The sequence below is a fragment of the Ursus maritimus genome, unplaced genomic scaffold (genome assembly GCF_017311325.1).
Source record: "Ursus maritimus isolate PB19 unplaced genomic scaffold, ASM1731132v1 scaffold_14, whole genome shotgun sequence".
NCBI classification, from domain to species: Eukaryota; Metazoa; Chordata; class Mammalia; order Carnivora; family Ursidae; genus Ursus; species Ursus maritimus.
Genome location: NW_024423786.1, coordinates 42,215,838 through 42,238,216, shown reverse-complemented (window position 1 = coordinate 42,238,216; position 22,379 = coordinate 42,215,838). Strand labels below are relative to the sequence as shown.

Sequence of the window (22,379 nt, the reverse complement as noted above, 5' to 3'; positions counted from 1 at the left end):
TTGGCCCGGGGGTCTTGCCCTGCTTTGTACCACAGGTGGACTGATGGTGGTTTTCAGGCATCCATGACCTTCCCTCTGACCTCACTGTTCTGGTAGGTCAGTGGTGGGCTCTTTGCTCAGTGCTCTGTGAGCAGCTCAGGAGAGCCGGACAGCTCATGGGACGGAGGGCTGTGGGCTGGAATGACACCTTGGCTCCAGCAGGTCTGAACACTGACCTCGGGGCAGACAGGGAAGTATCCAGATTCCAGGCCACATGGCAACCTCTGAGAGTATCTGCTGGCTTGAGTCCTTCTGAGGGGCCAGCCTACAAGCCGATGCTCTGTTTCCCGGCAGGGCAACTCAACTCTTGGTCTGGGGAACTTTTTTTTTTTTATAAAGAGATTTTATTTATTTATTTGACAGAGAGTGTGGGGGAGCAGGGAGGGAGAGAATGAGCAGGGGGAGAGGCAGGCAGAGGCAGAGGGAGAAGCAGGCTCCCTGCTGAGCAGGGAGCCCAATGTGGGGCTCGATCTGGATCATGACCTGAGCCAGAGGCAGACGCTTAACGACTGAGCCACCCAGGCGCCCCTGGTCTGGGTAACTTTACCAACAGGCCTTACGTCCCCGTGGAATGCAAGACAACGCTACTTCCCTTGTCATAGTGTTTGCTTTATTTAAATCCTGAGGTTAAAAATAAAACTGTTTCAAATGGTGCAGCAGACGCTATAAAGGAGTACGTTTGGGGTACAAAGCTTTCTCACCCCCATCGCGCAGGTGGGGTGCTGGCATTTGATGGGCTTCTGGGTAGTTCTTTGGCAGGTAAGAATGCAATGGGTTCCCAGACCCACTATCCCATAAGGCCTCGAGCATTGAGGATTCGTCAATGAAAGTGCAATTTGGATTTGGAAGCCGCCCAAGGGACGCGCGGGCGTTGCTCTGCGGCCCCCAGAGGCAGGAGCGTCTCTGAATAACACTCGTCAGGAATAACACTCGTCAGGAGGTTCTAAGGAAGCCTGTTCATCGGCCCTGTCTCCTGAAATCTAAACATAGACTATATTATTTTTAAAAAGCGATTACGAGGGAAAAAGGCGTTATTAATTCCGTCTTTCCCATCTCCTTGGAAGAATCACAATGCGATGAAAAAACTTCTCCAGGTTTCCACGAAGAAGCTAAGTGTTTTGTAAACGTGACTGGCTGGCTCACCAGTCTGTGCGGGGCGACCCCTGTTTCTCTGAATCACGGACGCCTCTCTCTGCTCTCTCAACCCCTCGGAGCCACGGATGGGGCTCTCGTGTCGTTACGAAGGTGGACTTTAAAAAATGAAACTCCTAAAAACACTGAAAAATCAGCGGCCATCTAACCAGTATCCCATAAGGCACAGACTTGGAGCCGTCACCCCCAAATGGGATTTCCTTTCATTTGAGTCTAGAACGGCTAGCCCACCCAGGGAGCGGATAACTGAAAAATTTCAGAAAAGCCATCCTCTTGATTTTTCAGTTATGTCATGTGGCTTTTCCTTTCCTACTTTTCAAACTCGGTAGGGTTTTTCAGTTCTAGATTCCTTCTTGGTCCGGTTGACCTGGAGTCCCACAGGCTCCGGCCACAAGCGTGCTGCAGTGGCCATGCTTTATCCCGACGCCCTTCCTCGCTGTGGGTGAGTGTGCCTGAGGGGCCGTGTTCTCGAGTAAGGTTAAGATTAGTGGCTGGGGCCCAGGCAGAGGCGAACAACGCAGCGGGATCAGTGCTACAGAGGGAACGGCTGTTATTCAGAGAGCCGGGCCATCCGGGGGCTGCTGGATTTTTGCTTTGTTGTTTTGTTTTGTGTTGAATAGTGATCTGGGGTCCCATTGATGATTTCTAGTGTTACTCAGTCTACAGGCTGGGGCCACCGCCTTTAATAGTTGCTTTTCATTGTCCTCTGCATTTTTTTTTAAAGTACCCCAACCCGAAAAATCCTCAGTAAAGTCGGGAACCTGTTTAAAATAAGAATAAAGCTATTCATACAAGCCACGCTGAAACAGGCCACCACGTTCTCTAGTTGCATAATGCACAGCAAACTCGGGCTCACACGGCAAAGTAGCAAGGGAAAAAAAGTCTGTCCAGCACAAAAATAAATAGGTTGCGGAGTCAAGACGTGCCCGCTGGGGGAGCGGGCAGTCCTCTGAAAGCCTGTAGTCAACATTCCAGGGGGTACACACCACAAGGGGCCCCTGCTCTCTGGGGGGGGAGTGGCTCTGGGCTGGCTTTGCAAGAACCGAGTAGTTTTTAAGCTGTAGTTGGTCCCCTGCCGGGTTGAGTGACAGAGGTTCACCAGGGGGCTTGGATGGAATGTTCCAGAATGTTCCAGGCCGTTCGCAGGAAACACAGGGGCTGTTAGCTGCACAGGATGGTGGCAACACCATCCGCTGGCCAGTCTCCACGGCATCCTGGGAAAGCACTCAAAACAAGACTCCAGACTGCTTTGGGTTCTCTTTTGCTAGTTTTCTTGTGGTAAACCACTGATCCTGATGACCCTTTCCAGAGGAGAGGGTGGGCTCAAAGGCAGGGTAACTTGCTCTGGACAATCCTCAGGCTCTGTGGGACACGCGTGAGAACCAGCGTGAGGCTAGGGAGTCTCTGGGAGCCTGGCTGCTTTCTGCCTTGGTGCTGAGCACAGGCAAGGCCTTGGCCACCGGGAGATGCTCGGGACCCTAGTGGTTTCCTGCCAGAGGCGGCTGGCTGCTCCAAGGAAAGAGGGCAAGAGGTTCGGCTTCTCTCCGGGCTAATCTCTCGGGAAGGTTCTGTTCACCGCCCACTCCCCCGCCCTGTCTAAACTGACTGCAAGTGGCCAAGTCCCCTATTTGAGTGAAAGCTCCGAGTCCCCTCTGCTGGGTGGGGGCTGTGGGGTCTGCGCTGCACCCGGCCTGGTGGCCCCGACCTGTGCTTGACCTCTCAACATCAGCCCGACCAGGACCGTGGGTGACAGAATGAAGCTTCCACGTGGTGTGACTTGACTGGTCACCAGGCCAGCCGGGGGACGGGCTGGGCCCAGCGCTCAGATCCCCAGACACGCTGCCCGGCGCTCCCCCTCATCCCTGGGCAAAGTGGGCCCCGTCACCAGATGGTCGGCTCACCTGTGCAGGTCTGAGCCCTGACTCCAGGCTCCAGCCTCCCAGAGAGGACAGCAAAGGTGAGCTCCCTACAGTGGGAGGAGAAAAGGCCCAGAGACAACAGGAAGACCATCTCCCTCTTGGCCAGGGAAGGGAAACTGGATTCATCGGCCCCCCGGGGAGATGGCTCCTGGCTGTCAGGTGTAGACTGAGCCAAAGGAAGTGGGCACACGGGCTGCCGGGGACCAGACGGGTGGGGAGTGGGGACCACGAAGTGACCTCAAGGCAAGTCATGAATTATGCCTGTTACACTTGAGTCACCAAAGACTTTTGTCAAGAAGGCCCGATTTTTGGACGTGGTTCTTACCCTGTTGACGATCATTAGTAAACGTGTCTGAGAATGAGGCGGAAGCTCTTGCTTACACACACAGACAGCCCAGCCGCTGAGTAGCGAGTCCTAAGGGCCACGCACAGTGCCGCTTTGTGGTCACGGTGTCGTCGTCCGCGCAGACAGCGCCTTCAGGACGCGTCCTCTGTGTGGTGGCTTTGGTTTCCCCGAGCATCTTCATTTCTGATTTCTTGGCCGATGTTTTCAACTACTGAGGGGCCTGAGTGAAGGGCTTTGCACGAGGACAGAACTTCCCAGATGGAAGGGCCAGGAAGAAAGTGTAGCTAGAGGCCCCTCCGAAATTGCTGCGTGTTGGAGCAGCCCCAAATTTACTGGGGCAGGAAGGGACAGAGGCCTGATGGGAAGAGGCTGGCTGGGGCTTCAGGAGCCCCCCCACCCCCATGCCGGGGCACCCTGACTCTCACGATGGCCCTGTGGCCTCCTTTTCTTGGGAAGAGGGCCTCGCAGCCTGAGGACTCAGAGGGTCTGGCCAGGACATCCCGGCTCATGGTCACCCAGACGCCTGACCCCCCTTGGGCAGAGGGGGCCCTTTCTCTCCACGCGCAGAAGCTGGGATCACTGACTCTGGCCTGTGCAACTCTCCATGGAGGCCGGGGACCAGCTGTGGCTCCAGGAGGGGCCGAGGGTCTCCTGAGTGTTTAAACCTTTGGCACAGTGTCCCTTTGGGTGTGAGGACAGTTGGGTCCCTAATCCCTGGAAATGTTGCTTGAGCCCTTAAAAGCCACAGAAGCTAAGAGTGACGGTGCAGAGCCCTGAGGACACAGTGCTTTGAGGGGCGGCCGGGGGCCTGTCTCCCAGAGTCACACATTGGTCACATTCAGAGCGGCTGCTTTTGGGGGGTTTTTTTGTTTGTTTGTTTTTCAGTGCTTTATGTGAAAGGTGAGCAAGAGTAGTGTTTCCTGTGGATAAAGTGAAACTATTAGAATCTAGAATCCAGGTGCTTGAGGCTACGGGAAGTCACTTCCATCGTAGATCACAGGCCTGTCAACTGTCAAGTGATAAAACACTTTCTTGGAGACAAACCTGAGGAAACAGAAGTGGAAAAGGAGGGTGTCAGTCGGAGCGCCAAAAGCCGGGGGGCCACGGCGGCTGCTGGGGCCTCCTCAGGGGCGGGGGGGGGGCTGCAGGGACGTGGCTGGGTGTGCATGGGGGCTGGTGGGGGGGCCTCACAGGGGAGCAGAGGCCCGGGCCCCTCACCCCATTTCCCGTCTGTCCAGCAGAGCTCTGCCCAGGCAAGGGTCGGGGGTCCCGGGACGTCAGCGTGACTTCCCTGGGGCTTGGTACACGAACACAGACACCTGTTCTGAAGCTGTGGGGGACGTGGGGGCTGCAGGGGGCGGTGCAGGGAGTGGACTCTGAGAAGAGGTTTCTGGAGGAGGCCAGTATGGATTTCGGCCCTGCAGGGCACTAACTGCCATCCATGGTTTAGAAATCTCCAGCACGGAGTCAGGTCGGGGTGGGTCAGAGAACCGTGGCCGCCTCCAGCGGGAACCAGGGGCCTGCTTGGGGCATAGGACTGCGCTCTGCCCTCAGTGTGCCTCCCCTCGGCCTCTCCGACAACCCGCCAGGAATTTCAGTGAGCTGGGGGGTGACAATGCTCACTGTCTCTGCAGAGACAGGGCTCAGGGGCACTTGGAGCTCTGAAGGCAGCTCTCAGGATACGCTGCGCCTGTGCCCCAGGAGTCCGGCTAGTTCAAGGTATGCGTGTGCTCATGGGGGCTACATGGGGAAGGGGCAGGAGAGGGGCCAAGTGGGAAGCTCCTCCTCTTAGCCCCTCCTCTGGTGGACGGCCTTGGCCACAATCCCTGGGCGTTCAAGGCCGGGAAGTGCTGAGGGGGTGGCACAGTTTTCCCCTAGAGTACCGTAGCCAGTTATTCCGCCAAAAGCCAAGTGAGCTGGGAAAGGTCTCCATATGAGGGGATGTGGCCGCTAGCTCAGGGCCCCACTCAGGGAGGACATGGCTGGGTGCTGGTCAGGCAGGACTCCTAAAAAAGGCGGCCCCAGCAAAGAGCTTATGCTGAAGCCAGAAGACACCAAAGGGATGGGTCCCAGCAACCTTAACTGCCCCATCTTGTGTCTCTATGAAGTGGGACCCAGGCTCATGGCAGATGGTCAACCCATGTGTTCCTCTCCCCAGTTTCCTTCCTCGGCTGCCCCTCCAGCCTGTCTCCCTACGTCCCCAACTTCCTGTCACCCAGCCCTTCACTCCTGGACCCGTATCTGGTGTTTTGATGCAGTTCCTCTCCCAGGCAGTATACACTGCTCCCGCTGCCATGCCAAGAAGGCCCAGGGCCCCCATCACAGCTCCTGTCCTGGCCTTTGTTTCTCTCTTGATTGTCTGTCCGTCCATCCATTCATCCATCCACCTATCCATCCATCCACCCAACCATCCATCTATCCACCAACCCAACCATCCGTCCATCCATCCATCCATCCATCCATCCATCCATCCACTGTTTCTACTGAGCCCCTCCTTTGGGCCGGGCAGTGGGAGCCTGGACATCCAAGAGAGTCAGGAGGGCAGACTGGTGAAGTCCAGAGCCTGGAGGCAGGCCCTCTGGGTTCCAACCTGGCTCTACCAGCTGTGCGACCTGGGGGTGCGTTAACCCCCTGGTCCTCAGTCCCTCAGCAGTGCCACAAAAACGGTAGTTCCTATGACATGGGTACTGTGGGGCTTAAGTGAGTTAATAAGAGTGGAGGGCCGAGGATTCACCCGACATGTGCTAAGACTCTAAGTACTAGCCTGTGTTTTATAAAATCTGTAAATAGACACTAGACCACCACAGTCTAGGGCTCTAAAACTTAAAAAAAAAACTATTAATAATAAATTACTGATAATTAGATAGTCTCTTTTAAATGTCCACCTCTGTTCTTGTGGCAGGCGGCAGGTGAGCTCTTCCGGCTGCTGACGGTGAGGTGGCCCTACCTGGAAAAGGTGTTGTCGAAGATGAGCATGTAGATGCCCGGTGTGCGGACCTTGAGCTGGCCCTGGATGTTCTCCTTGTGGGAGCTGCAGCGGGTCATGGGGATGAGGACCTGGGGCGAGAACGGGTCAGAAAGAGCGTCACGGGAGCCGAGGGCCTATGGGTTCTCTGGGCAGACCGTTATTTTGGGGAGGGAACGAGGCTAGGGGCCCTGTCTGAGGTCACAGCTGAGCAAGGCTGGGGCTGGGATCAGTCCCAGGACCCGGGGGGGTGGTGTCTGGGATCAGCCACAGCACTGGGGGGGTGGGTGTCTGGGATCAGCCCCAGGACTGTGGGGGTGGGTGTCTGGGATCAGCCCCAGGAGTGGGGGTGGGTGTCTGGGATCAGCCCCAGGACTGTGGGGGTGGGTGTCTGGGATCAGCCCCAGGAGTGGGGGTGGGTGTCTGGGATCAGCCCCAGGACTGGGGGTGGGTGTCTGGGATCAGCCCCAGGACTGGGGGGGGGTGTCTGGGATCAGCCCCAGGACTGGGGGGGGGTGTCTGGGATCAGCCCCAGGACGGTTAGGGGGAGTGTCTGGGATCAGCCCCAGGAGTCGGGGGGTGTCTTCCACATGCCCTGCATTTGTGGATCACCTGTGGTAGGGGAGGAGACTACGAGCACGAATTTCACCCAGAATCATGAACTAGTTCCCAGCCTCCTCTCATCACAGCCAGAATGTTCCACCATCTGGAGGAACAGGCTTTTTTTGGCTCCAGGAAGCCTGGGCTTATTCAAGGTGAAATCTACCTGTCTGGCTCCTGTTGGGCCTTGTGCTGCCCGGGGTGAGGGTGTCTCGTGGGACAGGCAGAGCCCCTGTCCACCCGCCATCTCTCCAGCACTTCGTGAAGCCACTGAGCCCTGCCCGCTCTGGCCTGAACACGCCCGGCTCCACCCGTGGCTTCTCACGCGGCCCCAGCAGGCTGCCTCCCCTCCTGCACCCCACACGTCCGCGGGCCCCAGGGCCCTCTCATCTTTCTGGGCCTAAGCCTCAGCCTCCTATTTACCCTCTGCCTTCCCCAAGAATGAGAGATTAGTCCCAGGAAATATCTAAGGGCCTCACGGTCGGGGGGCAAAGCTGAGCACAGGGCGAGTGCTGGACGGAGCCAGGGTGTGTGTGTGGGGGGGTCTCTCGATGGCCAGTCTCTCCCACGAAGGCAGCGTCTGCAACCTGCTGACCAACTAAGACACAGTTTAAAACTGAAGATATGGAGGGTGCCTGACTGGCTCAGTCAGCTGAGCATCCCATAGGAAATGAGGAAATGGGAAATTAGACAAAGCCAACCAAAATTCCGAAAGATTTTAGAAGTGATCAATACCCCAGTGGGTCTGGTCTCAGAAAGCATCCTTAAGCCGTCCACGTGGGGCTGACTACACATGAATGGTCACACCGACCAGCGGCTTTGCAGACCACGGCTAACACCTTAGCAACCTGGAGCTCCTAGGGCGGTGAGCTGCCCCACAAGGGAGCATTTTTATTCTTTACAAAATTAAGTGCTGCTCCTTTCTCAGAAACACAACTTTGTGAAATTCCGTTATCTATTCCTTGTAAGCATTTTTCACCCTGCACAAAATGACTGAATCCAAAATGCCTGTAAGGATGTGATGGCTTTTTCAACTCACACTTGAACAGAGGCACATTTCTGGAAACCCTACACATTGGCCACAGAGTTCCCAAAGTGAAGTAAGTTTCCACCAAAGGTTCTGCCCTCAAAGATCTTGTGGTTTAACAGAGACAGCAGACAAAAAACCATTCAGTTGTAACAGTGAGCGGGTCACGAGGGGAGAACCGGGAGGGGTGCCCATCCCAGCCCCAGGGGGAAGAGGGGAGAGAGGCACGGTGTCAGGGAGGGTATCCTGGAGGGGGTGACGCTGAGCTTGGACGAGTTAGGTGATTCGAGAGAGGCCCGCCTGTCCCAGGCAGAGGGGAAAACACGTGCAAAGACATGGGAGAAGAGCTAAGATTTACTCTGCCCTGAGATAACCAGAAATAGACAAAATATACAGGACACCAGACATCAGGCAATGGAGGAGAGTGGTCTCTGAGGGAACAAGGTGAGCCCCGCAACTGCCCCAGCTCAGCACTTTGGGAGGAGACGACAGCAACAACCAGACGGGACAAACGGAAAAGAAACAGTAAGAGGACAGACTCAAGCCCAGCCTGATCAATAAGCACATTAAATATAAATAGTCTAAACATCCCAAATAAAAAGCAGAGATGATCAAGCTGACCCAACCCCCATCACGCCCATAACAAGAGACAGTTTAAATATAAAGACACAAATAGGTTCGAAGTAAAAGCACATAAAACGATATATTGTGGTAGCACTAAGCCAAAGAAAGCTGGATCGACTACGTTAATATCAGACAAAATAGATTTTATATCAAAGGATGTGGCCAGGGATGACTTCATAATGATAAAGGTGTTAATGCATCAGGATGATGGACGAATCCTCCACGTTTATGCCCCTAATGAGCTTCAAACACACGAAGCACAAGTGGTCAAACTCCAAGGAGAAATAGGTAAATTCACAAATAGGTAAATTCAACCCAACCGACACTATGGAACACTCAGGACACACCTTCCCCAGTGCGCTGGGGACACCCAGGTAGGCCATCTTCTAGGCCATTAAAAAAAAAAAAAAAACCCTACCTCATACTTAAAAGGATTCAAGTTGTACGGTCTGTTTTCTGACGACAATGGAATTAAATTAGAAATAAACAGATCTCTGGAAAATACCAAAAATATTTGTAAACTAAAGAACACACTCTTCAATAACATGTGGCTCAAGGAGAAATCAAGCATCAAAAGGAAGATCCCACAGGCATGGGAGACAGCGTGTGCAGCGTGCTCCTGATACCGCAGGACATTTGCACTGGCTGGGAGCTGGCGCCGGTGAGGGAGTAGGAAGGGCCTGAGACAAGCCTGGAGGGGGAAAAGATTCACGAGGACTCACTCTGGGTAGGATCTGGGGCTAGCCACTTCTGTGCTTGGTCTCATTACGTTCCATTAAGGTTCTATCATACTCTAATTCCACCCGGGACTGAGAATTCTGGGAGGTTGTGACGTTGGGTCTGCTTCCGGGGTGTGAGACCTAACAATTGTGACCCTGGATGCTCCAGCGAGCACAGGTGGGAAGGAGCCGCTGGACAAGAAGGCCTGCTGTTTACACAGGGGCGTCTGGGCACCCCACGCCACACCTCAGCCTCAGCATTTACTCCCTTGACTGCAAAACAACAACTGAGAGCTTGTTAGGCGGGCCCTCTGAAGAGGGTATGTCTATAACAATATGCTTCATTTCCTTAGAACATTCTAGATGATAGACTTTTCGTTCATCTCAGCTCCGGTTTTCCCACCATGGTCGAAATCTATGAGATCTTCTCTGGTGCCAAAGCTCTGCAGCTGAGGGGGTGGGGAGAGGATGGGGGTCTCGGGAGTAAACCCGAGGCAGGTCTCTGCTGGGTGAGCTCTGGGAGCGCCTCCCACCAGTCTCTGGTGCCCGGGCGGCCGTGTCCTTGTCTATGCCATGTGTCTGCAAGACAGTCTAAATTGGTTTTATCGATGTTTGGACGGGCTCCCGCGGCCTGACGCTCTGGTGCAAAGCAAGGGTCCTATGCTCGATGGAAGAAGTGAGTCACAAAAGGCTACACAGACAAACAGGCTGGTGGCTGCTCGGGGTGGGGGTTGCAGAGTGACTGATCGTGGGTAGTTCCTTTTGGGGATGATGAAAATGATCTAACATTAGAGTGGCGACAGCTACACAACGCTACATATCTTCAACGGGTCGATTACTTGGCACATGAATTACATCTCAATAAAACTGTCTAGAAAACACAAAGTCAAGGGTCCTTGCTCCCAGTCCTGGCTCCTCCTCTGACTCCCTGCGTCCCTAGGCAGGCCGTCGAGCTTCTCTGGCCAAACATGGGTCCTCTGCCCGGAGAGAGGGCAGGGCCTGGGTCCTGTTTCGCACTCCGTCCCCAGGCTTCAGGACAGTGGTTGGCACACGGACAGCCTCAAGTCCTGGATGGACTGTTTCTTCAGTCAAGTGTCTTCCCAAATTCATCACCTCTGATCTCAGTGCTGAGGCACGACCTTGACCGAGGAAGCACTCTGGAGAGGTGGTGGCCCCGGGAGGCCGGGCAGCGTCTGCTGGGTGCCGCCACAGATGGGGCTGGCCTTGTCCGTGTGGCTCCCTCTGCCAGGGCGCATCTCCTGGTCTGGCCCGAGGCCTCCTCCCCTGACGGCTGCCCCCCGGGTGCCCGCCTACCCCCAGCATGATACCCTCTATCTGGAGCCATGGCTGTTCACCAGGGGCTCTCGCCTCCAGGGCAGATGCCACGTTGTCCCTTCTCTTTCTAGCTCTGACGGGCACAACTGAGCCCCGGGTTGAGCCGAAGCTTAGCAGATGGCCCCGAGCGACCGCAGGCCCCTGTGTCTGCGCCTCCGTCATCACGCCCTTGAGTGCTGGCATCTGCTCTGCACGCGGTTTCCTGTAAGGCCCAGGCTGGTCAGGGGATCCCGGGGGGAGTCCCCCAGACAGATGCTGAGGATGTGCATCTGGGGACAGGTTCCCAGGCTGATGTCCGTGCAGGGGGCCTCGGGCAGAAAAAACAGCCACTCCACGGCTGGCTGCTGATGCTGGGCTTAGGAGGGCACCTGATCGCACTTCTCACTGACCCTGAGTATGGGCGCCTTCTGCCCCCTGGCGTCCACTCTGAGAAACACACTGGTAGTCCTGACCCCCAGAGGCCACCTGGAAGTTGGAGAGGAGGAAGGCTTCTCCTCCAGGCCTCTGAGCCCGAGCCCTGAATCCTGCTCAGAACCACACGGATCTCCCAGGGCCATGAGGATTTGGTGGGTGAGTGACTGAGCAAGGGGAGAGGCCCACGGCTCGGCCACGTGTGGGCAGGCGGCACGGCAAAGGCCTGGACACGGGATGGGAGTCCCTTCCCCCCTCCCTGCCCCACACCAGTGTCTAGTGTGGGAGGACGTGGTGCTGGTGCTCGGTAGGCTTTGGGACTATGAGGACGAACAGCCAAGGCAGCGAGGCGAGCTCCTGGTCAGTGCAGAGCTGACAAGCACGCCGGTTATGCCGCCGCTTGACTAACTGCGCTGGCAAGTCACTCGGCATCTCAGTTACCTCGTCTGCAAACGAGGACGGGGGCCTGCCCCACACCACCCTCCCTGCGTGCAGCTGGCGGGGCTGCAACCACACCTGTTCCCACCACCGCGAGCCCCACGACCTCCTGGGGCAGGGTCGGAACCTCAGGAAGGAAGGGCTCCAAACGGGGAACGCGGTGTGGCCATGAGCCCCCCGAAAGGAAAGGAGGAGCAGAGCAGTTTCTAAATAAGAATAAACACGAAACTCCACAAAACAAGGCCAACTCAAGGAGGCTAGAATTCAATTTTCAGCGTGCATTTGCAGAGGACAAAAATGACAAAGCAGGCTCTACGATGAGCAGGTCCCAAGAGGGCAGAGACGCCAGGAGAGCAAGCCAGACATGCACTCTGGCACGTGGACGCGCCCTGCGCCGAGCCTGCTGGCCCTCAGCTCCAGGCCCCCCACCCTGGCCCTCGGTGTGAGCCCCCTGCAGCCAGCGGCCCACATGCAGGAGCGACACAGGGATATTCTCACACAGACTGCATGGGAGTCTGCTTCCATGTGACTTCCAATCGCGCTCCCCCACCTTGCTTCTTGCCGTTGCTGGAACATGGAAGTTTCTGCACGTCTAGCAGCCCGACGTCCACTCTAAGCTCCCGGCTGGCCTGTCTGTCCTCACCGGTCCTTCCACCCACAATGATTCAAATGGGACCCGAGTTTCCACCCAAACCAGCTCCACCTCCTCTTGTACTGAGTCAGGTCAGCCACCCACCGAGTCCTGCTCAACCTTCTGTCCCGGGCTCTGGATCCCACCACCCTATCCTTTCTACTCTGGCTGCCAATCCCTTGGGCCAGGCCCGTGACTCTCAACCTTAGCTGCTCACTGGACTCACCTAGGGACGCCTGTGTCCCAGCCCCAGGGATTCTGATCGAGTGGTGTGGCTGTGGCCTTGGGAGTGAGTGTTTCTAATGTGTGGCCAAGACTGGGACCCATGGTGCTGGCCATCGTCAGCATCTCATGCTTAGCCTGTCTTAGGACTTTATGAACATGGGACCGGCCACCAAGACTTCAAGTGTCACCACCCAAGTGCCACAATGGCTAGGTGTCTCTACCGACGTCTCTGAGGCGAGATGCTGAACACCCCAAGCTCATAACCCCCTCCACAGTGACCTATTCTTGCTCGGCACAGCTCTGTTAAAAAACGATCCTTAAACTGGCTCGCACGTCTGTATCCTCTAGGTCTTACCTAGTGATCTGTCCCAAGGTCAGATGGCAGTTCTCTGACATGGGAGCAAACTCCAGACACCTGAACAGAGTGCTCTCCAGCCTCCAGGCTTTCCCTCCCCAACCTGGCCAAGGCCAGGTGCTTTGTGGGCTCCATGGGACACAGCCCAGAGGGCTTGCCCACCTGCTTTGTCCCCGTGCCCCTCTCATGGCTGCGGCCCGAACATTCCAGGAGAGGCCTGCCCAACACAAGGCAGGATGGCCGCGGCCCTGCGCCGATAAAAGACCACCCGAGCACGCTGCGGTATGAGCAAGTGGGCTGCTGGTGGGGGCCGGCCTTACCTTACACTGATCCAGTGGTGTGTCCTCCGCCTCCTGGAAGACCACGCTGAAGGAGATACTCTTGGGGTCGGAGGAGAAGACCCAGCTGATGGTGAGGCCTGCCTCGGCTACGGTGATGGGGATGAGGCTGTAGGTGCTGGACCGCACGAACAGCTCCCGGTTGCCCTCCCCGAAGTTGGCGATCTCTTCCACCGTGAGGGGTAATTTTATCCTAAAATCCAAACACAGACAGGGCCCTGGTCAAACGGGCAACGTGCCTGAGTCTGCTGGCCAGGTCACCTGTGGCGCAGAGGTGGCCGGAAGCCGTGGAGGCTCCTGGGAGGCCGAACCCTAGGGAGCCTTGCCCGACCTGCTTAATTACGGGAGCAGCCTGGGTGCGCAGCTCCCGCCCACAGTGAGCACCGACTGTGTGCCGGGCATGGTGGTCGGCGCCGGGGACACAGAAGTCAAACGTCGGGATGACCATCCCTGCCCGCGTGGGGCTGGCACGTCCCTGCAGGCGGTCGGAGGTGAAGGCCGGCCTGAGATGCTCCGTGTGCCCACGGACGGGAGGCGGCTCCAGAGGCCTCGGCTTTCAGGAGCATTCCCGAAGCGGCCCTGCTGCCCAGCTGGGTAGGGTAACTGGCTCTCTCCAGCTCTAGGGTAACTGGCACGGGCAGGAAGCACACCCATCATTAGAAACTTCCCACCCTCTCAGCCGTCCCTCTTCTCAGTGGAAATCTGGGGGCTGCTGGAAGATTCCAAGGGGGCACCCTGACTTTTCTTAAATGGGTTCCAGTACCTGCCTTTATCCTTAAATGGAGCTCACCCCCTCGTAAGCCTGAGGTTCCTCCTCTGTCCCTCTGCTGTTGGGTGTGAAGAGTGCCTCCGAGGGTGAGCTGGGTGTGACTGAACAGGCTCCTGACTGAGCGGCGCCCCCTCCTGGACGGTGCGTGCTCATGCAGGTCACTGGGACAGGGCCTCCTGCCACCTCAGCAGTGGTGTGGCCTGGGGCCGGCCTTGTCTGCTCAACTGTGAACTGGGAAGGCGATGGCCGGGCTCCCTGCTCGCAGGCTTCATGTGCCAGATCCACGGCTGCATGAGCAGGCACGATGCTCCCATCCCACATGAGGAAGCCAAGGTCCAAACAGATTAAGAAACTGGATCCAGGCCCACCCAGGTTTGATATGAAACCATTACCTGTCCCCTACACTGAACTGCCTTTCATGGCCAAGATCTATTACTGTCCCCCTTAATGCAGCAGTGGAAACTAAAGCTCAGAGAGGTTAGGTAACTCGCCCAAGACTGCACAGCACGTAGGTCATGGGGCCGAAGAGTTCTGTCTGCCTTCAAAGCTGTGGAGACGGATGGAAATATTCTCAGAGCTATGCTGAGAAGAGTAACCAAGGATGAAAAAACCCAAAATGCTCTAGAGAGGAGCTCTGACAAAAATCATTCCACTTTTGTGAAGATTTAACTCCATGTAATGTTTTCCCATGTGTTCATCTAAGCTTCACTCCTAATTATAGTACAGAAAGGCCTGTTCGGGGGCGCCTGGGTGGCACAGCGGTTAAGCGTCTGCCTTCGGCTCAGGGCGTGATCCCGGCGTTATGGGATCGAGCCCCACATCAGGCTCCTCCGCTGGGAGCCTGCTTCTTCCTCTCCCACTCCCCCTGCTTGTGTTCCCTCTCTCGCTGGCTGTCTCTATCTCTGTCGAATAAATAAATAAAATCTTAAAAAAAAAAAAAAGGCCTGTCCAATGTTTACAATTTTCAAAAATAGGCGGAAGGGACCATTTTGGAAAAGAGGTCTTCCTTGTCAGGCGGAAATCTTACTGCACGGCCGTGTGTGCAGTCACCCTGACAGAAGGCCCCACCGATGCTGGGCCGTTTTATAATTTTACGTTCCAGAATTCTCCCCTTGCACCCAGTCCTTCAGATTGTGCTTCTAGTACTTTATTTTATTTTATTTTGCTTTTCTACACCTCATCTGTTCAGTGAGAAGACGATACTCAGTCTCCCCAAAGGAGAGGCTAATAAACACAAATTAAGGGTTTGCCATCTCTGCTCAAATATAATCTTTTTTTTTTTTTTTGAGAGAGAGAACGTAAGCACGGGAGGAGGGGCAGAGGGAGAGAGAATATTAAGATATTAAGCAGGCTCCTCGTTGAGCATGGAGCCCAACACAGGGCTCGATCTCAGGACCCTGAGATCATGACCTGAGCCTAAATCAAGAGTCAGGCGCTTAATCAACTGAGCCACCCAAGCACGCCTCAAATATAATCTTAAAATAAAAGGAGCCCACTGTCTACAGGACTCACGTCATAAATGTAAATTCTACTGGTTTCCAGGCTTCTGCCCTGTCCCTCCACAATCACTCTCCACATGGCAACCAGAATGATCTTTTTTCAAATGTAAATTAGATTAAGTCATTGTTCTATTCCAAACCTCATTTTTGGGCTCCCATCTCCCTCAGATTAAAAGGCAGAGTGGCCAACAAGGCCTGATGGGAGATGGGCCCCCTTCCCTCTCTGACTCAGTTTCTCTCGCTCTCTCAGCTTCAGCCACACTGGCCTTTGCCCTGTTCCTTGAACATGCCAGATGCCATTCTACCCCAGGGCCTTTGCACGAACCGTTCCCTCTGCCTGAATGCTGTTCCCTCATAGAGCTGCAAGGCAACTCCCTCCAGTCTTACCTTCTTAGGGCCACTTTATTCAAGATCACGAATTCCACCCTCCCCATCCTGCTTTGTTTCTTTTCCACAGCAAGCATCACCTTGGAATGTACTATGTCATTCACTTGTTTACTTACGTGTACTGTCCACCCCTGCTGGGATATAAACTAAACACGAGGGCAGGCATCTCTGTTTTGCTCACTGATGTGCTCCAGGGACCTAGAACATACCTGGCTCCTACTAGGTGCTGAGTAAGTAGCTGTGGGTGAGGGAGTGAATCTATTCAGTGACGATGAAGCCCTTATGCAGCCATGAGCCACAACACGGGAGAAGAAGGATGGGATATGTGAAAATACTCATGCAGTGGTGACGTTTTAAAAGACCATGAAATAAGATGTAGACTATTTTGTGTTGAAAATGATGTACATATGTATTTTTAAAAACTGGAAGGCTATACACTGAAGTGGTTTGCTTGTCTCTCTTTTCCTATTTTCTACAGGGAAAAAGGTACTGCTCTTACAGTAAGAAAAGCGAACAAAGTTATTTTCAAAAAAAGAACACAGGGCACAGGCATGTGGGGGGCATGGGGAGCTTCTGAGGGTGAGGGAACTGTTCTCTGTCTTCGCTGTGGTCACACGGGGGCGACACTGTTCTGTTCCGGACCTGGGTCGTCCCCCCCCCCCGCCCCCCCGCCCCCGGCAGAACTGGGGCGCGGAGCCGGCTGGGCTCAGAGGCCCCTGAGATCACTTAAGCCACTGGCCGAGCTGGGCGTGGAGCTCGGCAGGACGACTGGTGATTACGCTGTATTATTTGTCAGAATCTAAGCACCAGACACATAAAGGGGGAATTTACTGTATATAAATCGTACCTTAAAAAAAAAAAAAAAAAAAGCAGAGACTGAAAGGCACCATCAGTGCCGAGTCAGAGCCTCTGGGGTGCTTCCGGCTCCTTCTCCCCAAGAGCAACAGCCTGGGGAGTCCCGCTCGGGGACCCGTCACTTACATCAGTTCTCCGGACTTCAGCAAGCAGATTTCGGCATCCTGCCCTGGCGGCATGTCTTCAGCGTCCTCGGGGGTTAGCAAGGTTGACATGGTGTCCCTGAAATGCCACACACAAGAACACACAGCCGTTTAGCCATCGGCACGTGGGGTCCCACGTCCTGGGGCCCCCAGCCTTGGAGTCACGTGGCCAGCCTCAGAATGCGCAGGATCCTGCAGTCCCAGAGGCCATGACAGAGGGTCCGGCAGGCTCTCTAGGTAGGGGCACAGGGGCCGGAGCTGAGCACTCAGGGCGGGGAGAAGACAACAGGGCCGCCGTGTCTTCCCTGGTGTCTTTCCAGTGACCAGGGGGAGGGGCTGCCCACAACTCGGACGGGCCACCCTCCTATCTCACACCAGCTGAGCACCGTCAGCAGCACCTCGGGGTCCGGCCTGGCCAGCGCCTGGCTGTGACCAGCCAAGCCTGCTCTGGCCCATCTCCGGGGAGCAAGGACACATGCCCAGGAAACGGCGTAGCCCAAGAGGGAGCGGTGGGACAGAGAGTGGACCTAAGCCACACGGCCTCTCTCTGCTCATGACCCACCATCGGCTGCACCGAGAGCCAGCAGCGGGGGCCCGTCGGCAGTGCAGACACGCCACGCTTCCCATGGTGCTCCATGGAACACCAGGGCCAGGGGCGGAGGCCACCACACGCTCCCTCTCGGAGCGCCCCGGCACACTGCAACTTAAGTTCGAGGCTCTAGGAGGCGCTGCAGCAAAGACAGCTGCTGGACTTGAACTCCAGCGTTCGTGTGTTTTAAACTCCTACTGAGCTGCTTACTCTGGGAAGGCAGACGGCAGTCCCCCTCCTTCACTGACAGGGACACGGAGGCCAGAGCCCCACGCCTGACTCGAGCTCACTGCTCGTCCTGCCACAGCCGCACACCCGGCTCGGCCAATGGCTTGTGTGATCTCAGGGCCCTCAAGCCCCACCAGCTCAGGTGCCCAGGTCTGCTCAAGGGAAACTTAGTCCAGAAAAGAACCATTTGCCCCACGGACAAGTGTTAATAAGGAACGTCTCCCACCTAACACAGCTTCTTCCCAAACTGTCGCGATAACCCCCTTCTCAACCGCCCTAAAGGGCTCTCCCCAGATGTGCCCTGAACTGCCCCCTCCCACCCCTGACACGTACCCCTTGGGCTCTCACCAGCTTGGCCCCGGGGACACTTGCTCAACCTCTGAAGCCCCAAGGGAACACAAGCGAACGCAGTCTAGCCCCACCCCACCCACTGTTGTGCCCGGAGATGTCCGCCCAGGTCCGCGCTGGGGCGCTCTCCATCTGAGTCAGCACCACACACACACACACACACACACACAGCTAGAAGGAGGGGGTCTGCGGCCCAGGCAAGGTCAGCGGCTGGCCGCAAGCATCCAGACCTCGTGCTCAGACGTTTCTGCCTCTACCACTTTCACACCCACTTGGGCACCAAGTTCACGGCTCCCCCCGGAGTGCAGCTGTGATGTGTGCTGGGAAATGACAGTGCTGTCTGGGCTGCGTGGCGTGCCAGCCACGGCCACGCCGGGGATGGGCTCTGCAGGATTCCCAGGGAATTCCTGCGCTCAGGTGAGCTCAGGACCTAACCTAACATCATCTCTGGGACATCAGAAAGTCACAACAGCCCAGCAGCCACACCCGACTGCTCACAGAGCTTCTCAGCTGTCACCTCTGCTTGCAAGGGATCCCCCGGCACATCTTGCTCACAGTTCACTGCCAGGAGAGTCCCAGGGCCAAGACCACTGCCATGGAGGCCAGTCCTTCCACAGCGAGAGGCTGCACGTGGTCTACCACAGTCTACGCCCTGCGTCTGAGCCCGAGGCTCCCCACTCAGTCAGGAGAACCTGAGGGTACACCTGAGCACCCAGGGGCTCTCTGGGTGGCAGCACGAAGGGGGAGTTCAGGGTTGGCAAAATTCAGTGAGTCTCCCCTCAGCCTGTCCTGGCTGTCACTCAGCCGTGGGGGCGGGAACACTGCAACGCGTCACAGCACACCTGCATGAACAGCACAGAGCCGTGAATCTGGGGGAGTCTGGGGGATGAGACAGGCAGCTTCACCAGGGGCGGACACACAGGCATCTGCAGCCCGCTCCCACCCCGCGTGCCCCTCCCTCCCACTCCCCCCGGGCCCCATCTGTCATTATCTCTTCTGGGTCCTCTCTCCCCTAGACCCAGAGGCCTTTGGAAGAAGGGGCTGCAGCTGAGCTGTCCCCACCCTACAGGACCGGCACGCGGCAGGTCGGCCACCACCATTTGCAGGAACCGAACAATGTACGTGCCCCTTGCTAAGAAGTGGAGATTCGGAAAAGGGCAGAGGAATGCTGACCAAGTCCAGGAGAGAACTGAGGCCGGGTGCCTAAAGGATGAGGCCCCCGAGTCACGCGTGGAGTGGCAGATGCAGGGTCGAGGAGCATGCCGACTGCTCACTTACAAGGCCTCTCTGCCTGCAGGAGGACAGATACTGCCTGGGGAGAGGCCTCTGTCCTCTTGGGAAACCTCTGAGCGTAAGACGGGGCGTCACCGGACGGGCCCCAACATCACGCCTGCCCCCACCAGACCCAGCAGCTGCTCTGCCATTTAGCCCCCCTGCCCCTGCCTCCTCCCCGTCTGCGGTGGGGCCGAGGCTGCTGGGGGTGACACTCTGCTCTCGGGGCGCCTCTGCGAGGGGGCGGTGGTGGGGGCCGGCACAGGGAGCCGCCAGGGCTGCCTAGATCACCAGACACCCACTGGCACCCTGTTGCCCGGCTGGGGCTGTCTGGGCACAGTCCCCGTCAGCCCATGGTAAGCGGGGGAGCCCGTCCTCACGAACACCCTGCCCTTCAGGGGCTGAGCGCCGGGAGCCCTGAGCAGTGGGGGCTCCATCTCTCTAGCAGGAGGTCCTTGGGGCTCCAGAGGGCAGGAGAGGGCATGTGGCTCCTGGTGGGGACGTCACTCCAAGGTGGTTCCGGTCTTGGTTTTATGACTGTGACTCTGGGTGCCTTTCCCTCCTCGGAGGTTGTTCTCTCTTCTCTACATGGGAGGAGGAGAGGGAACCGGATGGACTCCAGGCTCCTCTCCGAGCTCCAGACTCAACTGGAAAAGGCTGGAGGTTCCAAAGGACTCCTCCCTCGGCCTTCTCCATGCTTCCCAAGGAAGGTACAGCAAGAATATGCTTGACCCACCTGCTGCCACCGAGGGCAAGCCTGGTGCCTCGCTGTTCTTCTTCCTCTCGGGCCCAGCCCCTCCACCCCCAACCTCCACCCTGCCCACCCCTTTCCGTGGCTCTTGTGACCACTGGCTTCCAGATCCCCATCCTTCTCCCGGGAGAAACAGAATTACAGAACGTCGGTGTGAGAGGCTGTTCAAGGGATCAAGTATACAACACCCCCCCCCACCTCCCCAGTACATGATGACCACAGATATGGGGGCCTGAGGAGCCAAGACAGGCCCAAGGCCACTCAGGCCTGCCTCAGCTCCTCTGCCTTCATCCTTGTGCAAAGTGCAAATGCCGTACAAGAGAAAGATAAGTTAACATCTGACAGAACAGGCTCTGAAGCTGTAATTGGTTCTCAGGCTTTTCCTGCATTGAGGATAAAAGAGGTCCTAACCCATCACTCCCTCTCCTCCTCCAGCTCCCCCTCTTACAAGCCCTGATTACCAGCCAGTAGTGCTTCCCAGGGGAGGTACCCAGCCCCTCCCAGTCCTGGCTGAGGCCCTGCATGGGGGGAGTGGAGCAAGGTGGTCAAAGGTGGGGGATGCCATCCCAAGGGTAAGGATCAGAGACACAGAGGTTTCTTCTCAATGGCTTTGCAAACTGTGGGTCATGACCCATTCAGTGGGTCATGAATCAATTTAGTAAGTTACGACCCCCATTAGAAGAACTGGAATGGAAAATGTCTACAAAGCAGTACACTGCGTGTTGTCAGGGGCAGGACTGTCACGGGGCTCTTGCTTTGCCTTCGTGTCTACACACGCACACCCGCGGGTAATCAGGTAAAATGTGTTATCTTACCGTGAGATGCAGCAGAAGAGCAACTCCTTTAGATGGCAGAGGACTAAAAACGAGCTTGAGAAGGACAGGGACAAAAGCCACTTCTTTTGTGGCCACTAGGGGGCACCCTCTCTCCTGCCAGAACCATTTCCTTCTGCTGCCACTGGGGTGTTTTCCTGAGAAGTTGAGACACATTCACTGCCCACAGCGCCCCTCCTTCCTCCCCTTGCTCCGGCCACGGAAGCCTCTGGCTGGCGATGGTGACTTTTGATGGCATGTCACCCCTTCCTGCTTAGCTTCCGTCCCTGAGCCTGTGGTCAGGAGAGCTGAACCTGTCTTGAGGCACACACATTTGTCAACCCGTTCCACCCTCTGGGGCTGGTCATCCCAGCATCCCCGGAGATCCTGCCCTACACACTGTCTATGCTCTATCGACGTCCAGATTATGTGCCCAGGGTGAGCCGGCTTTCTGTCCCATATGCCCCCAACAGAGGACATGACCAAAGGCTCCACTTGAGAACCACGTGAGAATTAAGTGGTGGCCACAGACAAGGCGACGGTGAGGAAGTCCCCGGCAATGCAGTCCAGGGGTCTGTGCCTGCCTGGATGAGGGGTCACGGTGTTGGGGGGGGCAGTCCCTCGGCTGGAATCCACCACAGCTTCCTCTCACAAATCAAAATGCCTCATCTGCTTTTCCATTGAATTACTGTACAACTTCAGTCCTGCAGATTGCCCCAGGGGTGGGGGGCAGATCCTCTGGCTGTTGGGATCGGTGGAGGAAGAAAGGATGCTTAAAAAGCCCCCATGGCCTGAGTGTCTTGCTGACAGCCTTCCCCGGAGGGCTCCACCTGCTCCTCGGCCTGCTAAGCAGCACAGTGAGAAGGGTTACTTCGCCTGATTACCCAGGGTCCCCGGTCCCCAGGTCAGCTTCTGTCCGTGGTCAGCAGACGGCTCTATGTTTACGACACACTGCCCAATTCAGCCGCCACTGGCCTTGTGGGGACGGCTGAACCCAAATTCATCACAATTTTTAAAAAGCCAACAATTTGGCTCCTTGGTTGCACGGTCCACACCTCAGGGGCTCAATGGCCACTGTGCGGGACGGCGCAGACCCAGGACACGTCCGTCCTCGCAGACGGTGCTCGTGAGCAGCACGGGCTCGGAACGTGGTGCTGAGCCCACTCTGTGGGATCTGAGGGTATTTTCCCATTTTACTATTCAAAGTAAGTTCCTGGTAGTTTTTCTTTCAATCATTGGCTTCCTTTTTGCCTAAAAACCGAGTGACGAAGAGCACTTCTGGTATTTTGATTTCTGATTGCTTAGTAACCACGGTCCGACCACAACACCCAAACTCGTATGCCCAACCTCAGAACCAACAGCTGGGCAGCACTGGGCTCGCCTCCCCGGCTCTAGTCGGAGCTGCCTTCTGGTCCGACTCTTTTTCTGAGGCTTTCGGTCCTAACTCATCCTCCACAGCCCCCATCAACCACCACTGCTTTGCAGGGAGACTTCTGCCAGCAACAGTAACCGCCTCAATCCCGGGTTCTGGGACTGACGTTCCTTCCACCTAGGGCTCTGGATCGGGAACGTCAGGGGCTTTGGAAAAGCGAACAGGTCAAT

The 22,379-nt window shown here is 56.4% G+C and overlaps 1 protein-coding gene across 1 annotated transcript in view; it reads right to left on the bottom strand.

The window, feature by feature from the left end:
- Positions 1-627: 627 nt before the first annotated feature.
- FYCO1 (FYVE and coiled-coil domain autophagy adaptor 1) overlaps positions 628-22,379 on the bottom strand; it is a 79,267-nt gene continuing 57,515 nt past the window's right edge. The window contains exons 16-19 of the mRNA XM_040628930.1: positions 16,761-16,856; positions 13,107-13,317; positions 6,404-6,513; positions 628-4,500 (exon numbers count right to left, since the gene is read on the bottom strand). Of these exons, the coding sequence (XP_040484864.1) occupies positions 4,425-4,500; positions 6,404-6,513; positions 13,107-13,317; positions 16,761-16,856 (493 nt within the window). The 3' untranslated portion in view covers positions 628-4,424. The remainder of the gene's footprint in view (positions 4,501-6,403; positions 6,514-13,106; positions 13,318-16,760; positions 16,857-22,379) is intronic.